The 12,361-nt window shown below is 38.5% G+C and overlaps 2 protein-coding genes across 2 annotated transcripts; one reads left to right on the plus strand and one right to left on the minus strand.

Moving 5' to 3' along the window:
• Positions 1-1,533: 1,533 nt before the first annotated feature.
• LOC113673371 (uncharacterized) lies at positions 1,534-3,178 on the plus strand. The gene is made up of 3 exons (XM_027189772.2): positions 1,534-1,703; positions 2,317-2,424; positions 2,986-3,178. Exons 1-3 carry the CDS (start codon positions 1,560-1,562, stop codon positions 3,103-3,105), a joined length of 372 nt encoding a protein of 123 aa, XP_027045573.2. The 5' UTR covers positions 1,534-1,559; the 3' UTR covers positions 3,106-3,178.
• A 1,466-nt stretch (positions 3,179-4,644) lies between these two features.
• Positions 4,645-11,882, minus strand: LOC113673385 (uncharacterized). The gene is made up of 7 exons (XM_089189911.1): positions 11,820-11,882; positions 7,944-8,466; positions 7,106-7,362; positions 6,748-6,866; positions 6,236-6,356; positions 5,753-5,835; positions 4,645-5,378 (listed from the first exon to the last, which is right to left on the minus strand). Exons 1-7 carry the CDS (start codon positions 11,880-11,882, stop codon positions 5,048-5,050), a joined length of 1,497 nt encoding a protein of 498 aa, XP_089046037.1. The 3' UTR covers positions 4,645-5,047.
• Between the last annotated feature and the right edge of the window lie 479 nt (positions 11,883-12,361).

The following is a 12,361-nucleotide window of genomic DNA, read 5'->3' on the forward strand; positions in this document are numbered from 1 at the left end:
CCCAGTTGAATTAATTCACTAACATTTACGCTTGTGAAATAAAAACTAATAAAACCCTAAGAAAAATAACAAGTCCAGAAAAAAAATACAAATTTTGCTGTTGTTGACTTATTAGAAGATCATATTTACCTTATTTATGGAGACTAGCTGTTAACTAAAGTGCCCTGTCTAAATCAAGATTTATGTGCAAGCAAACATGGCACGGCTAGATTAATAACGAATTTATTTTTCGTTTGGCCACAATTCAGAAGGTGTAACAAACGATTTGCCTTTGCCAGCAGTAATTGTTCTTTTTATTATTATTTCAAAACAAAAACGGGCGACTTAAACCAATCTTAAGGCCTCTATCAGATTTTGCATCACTACAGCTTATTTCATATTTTCACGAATATTATTAGAACTCAAGTTCCTTTTAAAAAGTTGATTCCAATTCACCAGTTTTCGTTTTATGTACAGGTACTTTTTTGCTTACTTGCCGTACCGTAGATTTTAGGAGGTTGTTGATTCTTGGAGATTTTTGTCGAATTTTAATTCATTTGAATGTGTTCTCCTTGAATTTTTTTGGAAGCACATCCACCAGAGACCTGTCGACACCCAATAGAATAAAATTTACTGACCTGTTAATGAAAGCCCTTTGACTGAAGCCACTTTCATTTTGAGCTTTATTTTTCTTGCCTTTAATGGCTCAGGTATATAAAAATAATATACTCCGGAAAGAAAAGATCAAGCTAGAATTCTTCATTGTGATAGTCTGCCCACACTATGACTTTGCCGTCGGTCGTTTTGACTTAGATGTTTATGTTCGGTTTCTGCTAAGACCATGCAAACTATTTTTAAGTTATGAAGCCTTAATTCACACACGTCTCATCAATGTTCTCCATGGACCAGACAGAGTAACGTTCAATGGATGTTAAATCACCTGCAAACTCTAAATTTAAAAGTATATCCTCTCTTGTGAGCCATGGGAATATAAACGAGTGGATAATATGTTTTAGTTTACTTTAATTTCCCACGAATGTCAAGTAAACATTTCACGACATTAGAAGATGCCTTATCCATCCGAATTAACTGAGACTGCGGCAGCTGCTACTGCTTGTTTACTTTTCGCATCTTGAGGTTAAAATCATCAGAAAACTTTAATTTAGGGATCGTCGGGGACTGAGGAAAGGTACAGATTTCTTGATAAACCAAACTGTATTGAAAACAACAAAGAGCAGTTAACCTTGAACAACTCATTGCAACAACAGCTGTCTAAGCTGGCCCCTACCATGTCAACTCGCTCAAATCAAACGTAATAAAGGAAAGTGTTTACTATGTTTGCTTTCTCATCAATGCTATTCCTTAATCAATCCTCCTAGATAACGACAAGCTCTACTCTTCAAATTAGTCGTATAGCACATAGTTCTTACACCTTAGTGATACCGAGCCACTGCCTTTTCTCAAAAATGAATTTCCGTTTTATAATTGATCAGTTGTATAAAACGCACACTGTTCTATTTAAGAAAGCGCTTCCCGAATCATTCTACTCGCAGTCGATCCCTGTAGCAGAAAAAGGCAATATGAAGGTCGCTTTGTCTCTAATTCTTTGCCTGGCATTCACCTTCGTGGTAAATTCCTTGAGAAAAGAAGACCTAAGCTTTTTGGAGGACGACATTTTGAAAGATGAAACTGACAATGAGAAACGTTTTCTTTTCAAAAAGAGGGTAAGTGTTATCAGTTAGCAACGAAGAAAAAATCTCAAACAAATAATGATAATATAGATCCGAGGGTTGGCTTTGCCGATTCAAAAAGAAGGAAAACTTAATTCAAGTCAGGTTTACATCTTAGGAAAAACAACTCGTCTATTTTGGAGCTAATTGTATTGTCATCATGTAGTAAGGTAAACAGTCTTGCTAGATGTTCCTGAATACAGATAAGCAAGATCCCTAATCACTTAAAACGAATTATTTAGCTGAATCATGGAATAAGTGGGTAATCAGCCAATGTAAATGTATATGGAGTCACTATTAGCCTCACTGGCAGAAAGTTTCCAAGTGGAAAGTATAAACGATAATGGAGGTGCTGAAGGAATGAAAAGGAAAAATACGAAACCTCCTTTCCGTTCCTCTCGCCTACTTCTTGTCTTCAGGCGTCGTTACGCCAACCAAACTATGACAAATAGCTTAATGTATATTATCTTAGCTGAACAGTTTTTTTCCGCTTTATGCTGAAAGCAAAAGCAAATTCAATATCAATGTTTCATGGTATCGTGTTAGCTCGTGCTATTAAACGTAATCAAGTCCGCTCAAGAGGCCCCTGTCCTCTTTTCATTTTCAGTGTTCCACCGATGCAGACTGTTCGACTGGTCAGTGCTGTTTCCAAAAATTCGGTTACACCAAGTGCTTAGCAAGAAAGGGAGAAGGCAGGATCTGTCATCCTTCCTCTGTAAGTAAAACTCAATCCCTCCTTTGAGTGATTCGGTGTTGATTAGGCTTTTTCTATCGGAGGTGCTATTTGCCAAATGATTGATCATACATTTAGATCTTATAGAATTTTAAAAAATGGGAGATTGTTTACGCAAAAATTAATTAGTAAGCGTATTTTAACACCTGGTAGGATAATCCTCTAACTTTGGAATCCCCCTCCGTAGAAAAATAATTATGACGACAGCTGTGTGGAGCTAAAATAAAAGTAAGGGAGAACAATTCATTTATGGGGAATGTATAGTCTTTTTACTTCATCTTACAACGGCATGTTATATATCCCGTCATGCTTTTCTCTATAGCTCAAGGAGCATCTATAGGTGCATGATTGGAACTTTTCTTGCGATGGCAAGTTTGTTTTTAAAAGACACTAACATTAGCCATACCACGCTTGCGAAAAAGCTTCTTCTCCTTGTCGCATGGCGTGGATAGATGGGTAAAGTTGAGGCTGCTATTGAAATCCAAATCTACTCTCTCACGCCTTACAGTTCTATAACCATGCTTGTGTTTTGTCTTTAAACAGAAATGCTTTTGGAAATGCCAAGAAGGACTGGAATGTCAACGTAGTTTTGGAATTGGTAGTTTTGCTGTCTACAAATGTGCTCAGCCGACGGAGCCAGGCTCAAGTGATATCGACATGTAGATTGACAGCGCTGAATTGGCACAGAATTTATGGTAGTTAAAGAAGTCAATGACTTTTTAACTGTTGAATAAAAAATACGAAAACGAAAATAATTTATCTTCTCCTAACTCAAAAACGCTTAGACCAAAATAGACAGGAGAAAATAATGCCCAACAAGAATTTGTTTTTTGCTGTATCTCCTAACCCTTCTTAAAAAGGTTGAACCTATTTTGGCATATGAAAATGGCAATTCAGCCAAAATGCGTGCACGAGTGATAAAACCGCGCAATTCCTCTCTGCAAGTGGGATCTGAAGGCTGATATGTACAGGATCTGAGGAAATTTTAGACTAAAATCGTTGGCTTATTATATCAGGTGTTTCCATGATTTCTTTTAACTTCGAAGTGTTATTTTGCGTTGTCCATTTGAGGTAATCAATCGCCATTCCATTTTGGTAGACTATGGGGTCGGTGAAATGTACCAACTCTCTTCGTAAATGTTTGGCCTTAGACACTTTGATCACAAAATCGAATATTTCCTCACTATCTTGAGGGGATGGCTGCTAAAATGCCTTACGAGAAAGGGTGAACATCTTTAACCACTCCAAACTCGATCTAAGCTCCTTAAACCAAGTCACCCAAGATTTGTAACCCTGGAAATAATTATTTCGTGCTGAAGAACATTCTTCTTCAAGGAGAAATAGTGTTATACAAAAGATTTCATGAGTATGGGTACATAGAACAGGTCACTTCAGAAAATGCCATACTGCGTAATAATATGCGGGTTTTGGCTATATTTCATGTCTTTCGTTCACAGCAGGGACATGGTAAACATGACAATTTAGGAGCAAAAATCAAAAGCCAGGAGATGCCTCAGGAGGTGGATATATTCTAGATCTCTAATTGACCGAGTGGTGTGAAACAATAGATTTTGGGTATTGATTGACGAAAATTATCACAAAAGGATTGAGGCAACAGTCTTAATTTATTCGATTCTAAGTCAATAAAGATCACGCAGGGGTGGCTCCTTAAAGCCTGCTGAAAAGTTTAGAGGATGGTCAACTAGCTCTTCAATCGGTCAATCGATTCACTACCCGCACCTCGAAGAGACAAAAATGAAAAAGGAACCGTATCACTTTTGTATATAATCTGGATATATTTGCAAAATGGCCCTCAGTTGACAACACACTCTGTTTACGTAAAACAAAATCAATGCAGTCCTAGGGAAACCACTATATCCAATTAAAGATGCACAATGTTAAGAACCTTCTTTCGACTACTTCGTTAATACCGGTAACTTCCTTACGATAGGCTCCTCATAAAAACCCCATTCTCGTTCTCAGGCCGAGTGGAAATTTGAGTAATATAGATTAGTTATCTGAAAGTTTTTTTTCCAGTCAATTGAGTCAGACCTTACGACCAACTTCTCGAGGAACGACGGGAGTCTTATCGACGTAAGTAGGGATTAACTCGTGATAAAACTGTAGAAACGATATCAGTTCGGTACGTAAATTTGTTTCATGATATTTTGCGACGCGTGGCGATCAGAGTTCAAATGAGGCAACCGTGTCAACCCAACTATAATTCACATAATCAGTAATGTCTAAAATATTTTGTGATGGCGAAAAAAAGCGCTCTGCATACGTGCAAGTCACTGAAGTCTCGGCTAATCTGACTTTCACTCACGTTCTGCATAATTCTATAATCCTTTATTTAGGAAGGTAAGATCGCAAAATAACGAACCTCTTCCACGAGTTCTAGGCGCCCCCACACCAATAACTATCTATTAAGTCTTGGGACACTAGTTACTAATTGCAATCTTGGTATGTAAGTAGATGAGATATGTAATATCAGTGCATTTTATGTAACCCAACATTGAGAATATTAGGCAATTCTTGAATTGAAACCGGACTTATAACATAAGATTGACAGCAACTATACTCTTGATGCTGATGATGACTTCGCTTAGACAGTCAAAACGTCAGTGTGCGTTCCCGAAAATGGAAGATCAGAATCTTCACTATCAAATTGAAGAGGTTGTTGCATCTCAATGGAAACCATTTCTGAATCCTCCTGTGTGTTTTCCTCCGAAGTATTACTTCTGGAGTCCCCTCCCCACAATGTCTTTAGCCGTGAACAAGTCTTAAAAAACCCGGTGAACGGAGATATCGTTGATCTGCCAAATGATAACTTCGAAAGGATCCATTGAAGCCGGGTAGAGGATGAGGGAGGTACTTTTTCTTCACCATCCTGATCTTCTTCGTAAATAGGTCTGCGGCACATCGGGCACGTAACACTAGTGAAACCATGGTGAAGGTAAAAAAATATAGAAAAGAAATGGCACTTGCAACAAAAAATCACGCACGGTTTTTTGCTTTGTATTTTTTTTTTACCTATATGCATTTTCTTCCAGAAATTGTACTTTTTTTACTGCACACCTAGTATTGGGTTCTTTAGTAAGTTCAGTTTAGACTCACGATTTTCATAATGGCCTTGGTTTCACAGGCAAAATTTATGATGACAACAAGGCGGTTTGCCCCCACTTAAACCTAGTAACAGATAAGGGCAAAACTCTATGCACGTTAAATACAACTTTCAAAATCTAACATCCTAAACATAGACACAATAAGCTGGAAAAAACATCTTAAGGAAATTTTAAATGTATATTACCCTCCAGACTGCACAAGATTTATTGCACAGTCTTTGTGGACCATATGAAAGCACGGGAAAATGATTGCTCCGGAAAATACCTCCTGAAGAAAACAGAGCAATATTAATCCTTCAGAGAAATGAAATTCTTAAGACATTGGCTCTTGTCATTGTACTAAGTGTTCATTTATGGCAAGTTGGTAGTGTTCCTCATCATTTCTTACTTACCACTTGACGACTACATGTGTTGTAAATTTAAATCTTAAGTAACCAGTTCAGTAAAAGTGTACAAATAGCTTGATTACTATATCGTTTGGAAGTTTCTTGTTCTATCGAAAATAAAGAACTTCCCGATCATATACGCTACTTTTTGAGCATAAACTGAAGGAAGAGATCTCCCCGTCAGATTAATATATCCACTTCATGTGGATGGATCTGCGTTAGAAATAGATGAAACACTCAGAAAAATTAGTCTTTTCTATATAAGCTTACGCAATCACTGACCTCCAAACAAATGGCGCATGGATCGTGACCTCGGTCAGGAAAACATTGGTGATTATCCTCCAGAGATTTCGCCATACATACGTTGCACGTGGAACAATGAAAATGATTTTTCTCGTTCTCCCTTAAATAAGCGTTTAATAATGATTAGCTTTTAATAAGAAAACTTCTTCGATTTTCAAATGATACAATACATGAAGTAGAACCCTGATATTAAAACATTTAGGCGCTTTGAGTATAGTAGCATGAACAACTAAAATATTCTTCTTGGGGCCGAAGACTAAAGCATGGTAGAAAACAAAGTCCAAAACCAGGGCAAAAGTCACAGGAACATGAAATGCATTTAAAAAACCCCGATAAACAACAATAAACAACCTCCTTTTGCGTCATCTATTTCAAGTCACTCCTTGCAAAGAAATTTGAATGGAGCATTGAGTCCCGATCAAAACCGCAGTATGCTCGTGCTTTGAGTGGTGCTATATATAAATTAGTTGCAAGTTTTACACTAAAATTACCTGCAGGTTTTGCACTCATCGCAGTGGTAAGGATCTACCTGGTAACCAATCAAAAGTTGGCATTTGCCGCAATAATAATCAGCAAAAGACCTCATACATTTCTCACAGTTCTTGGAGATCTAAAACAGAAAACAAACTTCGTGACTGAAAATCTCGATACATGTGCGTCTCCTTCTCACTCAAAGTCGTCAAGCAAGGACTCTAATCAACACAAACCCTTGAGTTTAATGATAAAAACATGGCCGAAAAGACTATAAATAGCGTAGCTAACTTCAAGCTTAACTCATTTAATGTTGATTTGCTACTGTTTTCGTCATTGTTATCGTTGTTGTGCCTACTCTATTTCTAGAGTAAATACCATTTGTGTCAAACCGCAGGCGGTACATTTGATATCAGTTCCATCAAGTGCTGTCGCTTTGGGGTGCGGAGACTCTGCATCTTTAGGTTTCAAAGTCCGACTTTGACTATTTTGTGGAGCAGCTTTTCTATTACTCGTCTCTGAGGCAATATTTTCATCAGTTCCTACTGAGCACGTTGATACTGTTGTCTCACCAAAAGGTCCCTCGCTAGAGGCTCTGTTAGCTCCATTTTGAGTTGGCAGACAATCTGGAAAATCTGCATTTTTGTGGTAAGGATCTCGTTACAACTTTTTATGTTATGATAAACCGTTATGAGGAAGAAGTAAAAGTATCTACCATCAACCATTTTAGAGTTCACTATTCACCTACGATTACAAACACACATTTTCAGAAGTGAGAGACCTGTGGTAAACAATGCGAATGTCATATAAATCTCTATTTCAAACAGTTTCACTGAATTCTGGCAAATTATCTGTCGATTCTATTTAGTTTCCACTGCTTGAATAGTCACATATTCAAGACCCAGGCGTTGATTCTACTTGGCCCCAGTTCTTTTTTTTTAACATATTGCATTCTTGAATATTTAATAATCAGGGAACCTTTAAGATAATACCTACTTTGAGGGTCTCAATGGGGTGATGGCTTTTACGGCTATCGGTTAAAATTTTGGCCAATTTCCGGCTAACGGTTAACACCTTTCCATTGTTTCCACCAGAGATATTTTTTACGGTTAACTTTTTTTACGACTAACGGTTAAAATTTGTCAATTTTTACGTCTAGCGTCTATATAATTTGGCCGTTTTACGGCTAACGGTTAACCCCATTGGGGCCCTCTACTTTGGGGCTCCCCAGATATTGATGCTATACCCTCGTCGTTGCCAACTTCAAGGCGCTTGTGCAACGTCTTCTGATTTTCTTCTCCTTCGCTCCCACGCTTCTCCACTTGTACAGCTACATCTGCTGAATTGTCACCGGCTCCCGCGCCGTCGCTCGTCCCCCCGAGGCCTTCATCAGCTTCGGAAGCCTCTGGTAATGATTTATTTTCCTCCTGTTTTCTCGTGCGATCCTTCGCTTGAGAAGCCACAGTTGCCGAACTCGCATCTAGTCCTGTGCTCTCTGTAGTCTGCTCGAAAACGTCTTCAACATCTTCAACCTCCTCAATGTTAGGGTTCTCTATCAACGGTTTATTTTCCTCTTGCTCTTTCGCGCGCTCCTCCTCTTGTGCAGCCATAAACTGGTTATGACATTTGTGGCAAGGATAACGGTCGCTTTCAGGGCAGCATTTGAAGTGAATAGTACAAGTTTCCCTCCCATAGTGTGGACAGAACCATTTACTGACAGAGAAGCGACATAAAACTTGCTCAAAATGAACTCAACTTAAAACTTAACATTCCTTTCACTTAAAGCTTCGTCAGTTGAGAGGTTTTCCCACATTTTAATTTTAAGGGCTATAGCCATCCACCAGTTTACGATTTATGTGTTTAATTCAAAAATGAGGAGAAATCATCCGAAATACTCCTCTTAAAGTTAGTTGATTCAGGCATCTAGTGACGACAACTTCAGCAATTACAATGGTTGCGTTGTTGTCCAACTGATTTCCTTTTCTCTAAATCTATGAAAGAATACGAAAATCCTCAAAAGTGTCACATAGCACAAATCCACCCTACCTTGTGAGCAAATTGTCTGCGTTATCCTTAGTAGAGTGAATTTCCATATTAACGGTTGTTGTCTTTCTCACCTTCCTTCGAAGCGATAAGCGAATACGGCAAACACGCCCGATCGTCCTTAAAACTATTCCGCTGTGAACGAGCTGAGTGGACTAAACTAAAATGAAACTGTTGTCTCCCTGTATCAAAAATGAGGGAAATTCCCTCACAACAACAGCGACGGGGTTTTTCTCTTGATAATTTCTGTCCTTGCAACTTCTTGTTAATTATGCAGGTCGTCACGCTGTTTCGATTTCTCTGGGAACTTGCAACATCATCTCGTTGGATAACGCGTCATGTTAAAAAATTGATTGTTTACTCCTGTTTCAAAAATAGAAGGGAATTGTCCTCAGGCAAACCACGACGGCGGCGCTGTAAGAGATGGTAAACACATCCAGCCTTTTGCGAAATTCCAACTAAAACTATATATTGATTTTTAAATCGACGTCTTCTTTAGCGTTGCCGTCCTTACTGCTTAAGGTCCCTAATCAATTTTTAAAGATAACGCGTTATCCAACGAGATGATCTTGCAAATTCCAGAGAAACCGAAACAGCGTGACGACCTGCATAACTAACAAGAAGAGAAGTTGTTAGACTAACATCATCTCTTAGTTAACGCGTCATGTTTAAAGATTGATTGCTTACTCCTGTGTCAAAAATAGAAGGGAATTGTCCTCAAGCAAACCACGACGGCGGCGCTGTAAGAGATGGTGAGTTTTTTTTGCCTTAACCTTTTCGTTTAACTTTTGCGAAATTCCAACTAAAACTATATATTGATTTTTAAATCGACGTCTTCTTTGACGTTGCCGTCCTAACTGCTTAAGTCCCTAATTCATTAGAGGACCCTAGGCGTCCCTCAACCAACAAAGACTATTGTTTTGTTTTTGACAATCCATCCAGACTTTCGTAATTAAGAGTGGCACCTGCAACAAATTATGTGAACAACATCGACAAGGATAAAATCACTATAGATGATTGAATAGGAGTAGTTTTTATTGCAGTTTCCTATTTTTCTTCCCCAATTACGAAATACAAACTTGCTGGGTGACTTGCTGACCGAGAAAATGTGAGTTTTTCAATCACTTTTGTCTATGGAGTAGAGCAAACCAAGAGGCTGACCTTGGAGCAAAATACACCAAAAGGGGAAACTCCCACCGACGGTCAAATCTAATTATATGATAAATTTTTCATTAAGGCGCAGTCCCTGTTGATTTTGGAAACAATAAAAGCTAGGTTGGTCTGAGTTAGGCTCAGTTAAGCTTTCGCTTGTCTTCGACAACACTGCTACGCTGAAGAAGAGGTGCGTTTAGGTAAGTAAATGAAACTGAGCTAGCACATAAATTATCGTTGACTACGGGTTCTAACTGTTTTGAGTAGAGTCGCTGTCGGATGCAAACATGTATGAAATTAGCTAGTCGATAAACGCGGCATACTCTTTCCGCTCGAAAAACAGAGATTGGTTTAGGCGAGGAAATAACACGAACGGTCTAATACGCATCACATAAATCGTATTTTTTTTTTTGCGTTGTTAAGGCTGCTGCACGGTCAACGATCTCGTTCACTACACGTGGAACTCTTGAAAGCTTGCACAGCTTAAAAGTTCTGACCCGAATTTGATATATATTTATGTATCAGGCGGCCGGAGCTGCGCAAATTCTGCCCATTACCTAGGTAAGGGTAAAAACAAATGTTACATTACATATCTACAAGCAACAAGTCTTGTGTGAATAGGTGGGCAAAGAATTTGATCTAGGTTGCTTGTTCTGTTTGGGCTTCTGATGTGTTTGTTAGTGCCTTAGGTATATCGAAAAGAAAGTGCAAAAAAGCACGGAAACATCCCGTTCGAACAACCAAAATTCCTTGCCACTTACGTCGTGCTTATTTCAGTCGGGCTTCATGATCACCTTGAACTGCGTTATTAAGATCCGCTGCTTTGACCTTAAGAATCAAGGTAAAAATGATCACTGTTCCAAGAAAAGAAAAAGCCGCAGGAACTTTGCTAGAGTACAGTCTGCCAATCTACTTGTTCGAAACAAATTGAAAATTCTCCTTAATTAAGGCATACGCTGCATATGTGTTTCAGAATCATATTTGAATCATTCGTTGTACATCAGCCCTGTTTCAATATTGTTCGACTACTTTTAGCTGTTTAGATCCATGTGCAGATCATTTTAGAGCTGGGATAACTACGGATCGGAATCATTTCAGGGCCTATTAATGTTACTAAAGTTCCAACGGCGGCATATATGACGCGGCCTATGCAGTTCAACAAAATCTGAAAAGATCTAAATTCATGGGCAGTAAAGTTCGTAAAGGAAAGCTATATGTCTGCGAAAATTACTGTAAAAAAGTACTGAAAACATACAAAAAAATGCTTTATGCGCCCCTCCACCATAAAACTGTGCGATCAACGATCCTCTCGCGAAACGAAACATAACAGTTTTCTTTCCAACTTCCTATATATTGCAACGACTGTTTCTTGTTTCTACAAACTCCTTACAGGCAGCTGGCTGGATTTTGTCGAACACGAAGTTTTCAGATCCTTATTTTGGGATGAAAAGTGAACTTTGAAGCAGTTGTTTTAGACCCGAAACCGAAAATTCGTCTATGTTAACTCCAGTTGGAAATATCTGAAAGGCCCGTGATATCCACATGCCATTAAGCCCCGTTCAAACTGTCATGATAGTTAATGATAGTCGATGGTTGTTTCAACTTTCATTCACTATCATTGACGATCATGTTTGCATTCAAACGGTTCATGATAGTTGATAATGGTTGACAAAATCTCGCGATGAGATCGCATAATTATAAACAAATGTGGCGCGCGATGAGGTCAGCAATTTCTGTAGCTTTTCAAATTTTAGTTAAGGTGTGAGTTGAAAATACTGAAGCCTACCAGGCGATGATGAGAATGAACTAGGAAACATGCTGAGAAATTTTGACGGCTAATTTTGTCAATTTACCATTTGCCAATTTCGGTTTGAGCCCGTTTGGAAAAACTGCTGACCGAAAAACTGTCATTCACCATCATCCGCTCGTCCAAACGGTAAAAATTATCATCATCTATCATGTTGAATTTGAATATGTCTAAACTGCATGGTAATATAGTATTATCAACTGAGTTGAGGGCTAACGCTCAAAATGTCAGCTTTGTAACTCTTTACAGCGGTCAATTTACGTTACCAACTCAGTTGATAATACTAAATTACCCTGATATACTCTTCCACCCACGCAGCACCACAGTTTCTTTTGAAAATTAACTCCTTTATTTCAACTACATGGTAGTTAAGGATAGCCGATGATAGTGTAGGATAGTTCGTGTTCAAACGCGCGTGATAGTTAAGTTAAAAACTATCGACAACTACCATGACCGTTTGAACGGGGCTTTAAATTGAAATTCAAGAAAAAATTGCATGCGTAACAAACTTGCGGTTATTCATGACTCATACTTGTCTCTGTAAAGTGAAAGTCGCCTAAACCAACGAAGAACACGAGCTTTAGACCTCCCTGCTTCAGTAAGATGATATCATAGTGGCTTTTGTCTCTTAG

Source organism: Pocillopora damicornis, chromosome 12 (assembly GCF_964200805.1).
Source record: "Pocillopora damicornis chromosome 12, jaPocDami1.2, whole genome shotgun sequence".
In the NCBI taxonomy this organism is placed as follows: Eukaryota; Metazoa; Cnidaria; class Anthozoa; order Scleractinia; family Pocilloporidae; genus Pocillopora; species Pocillopora damicornis.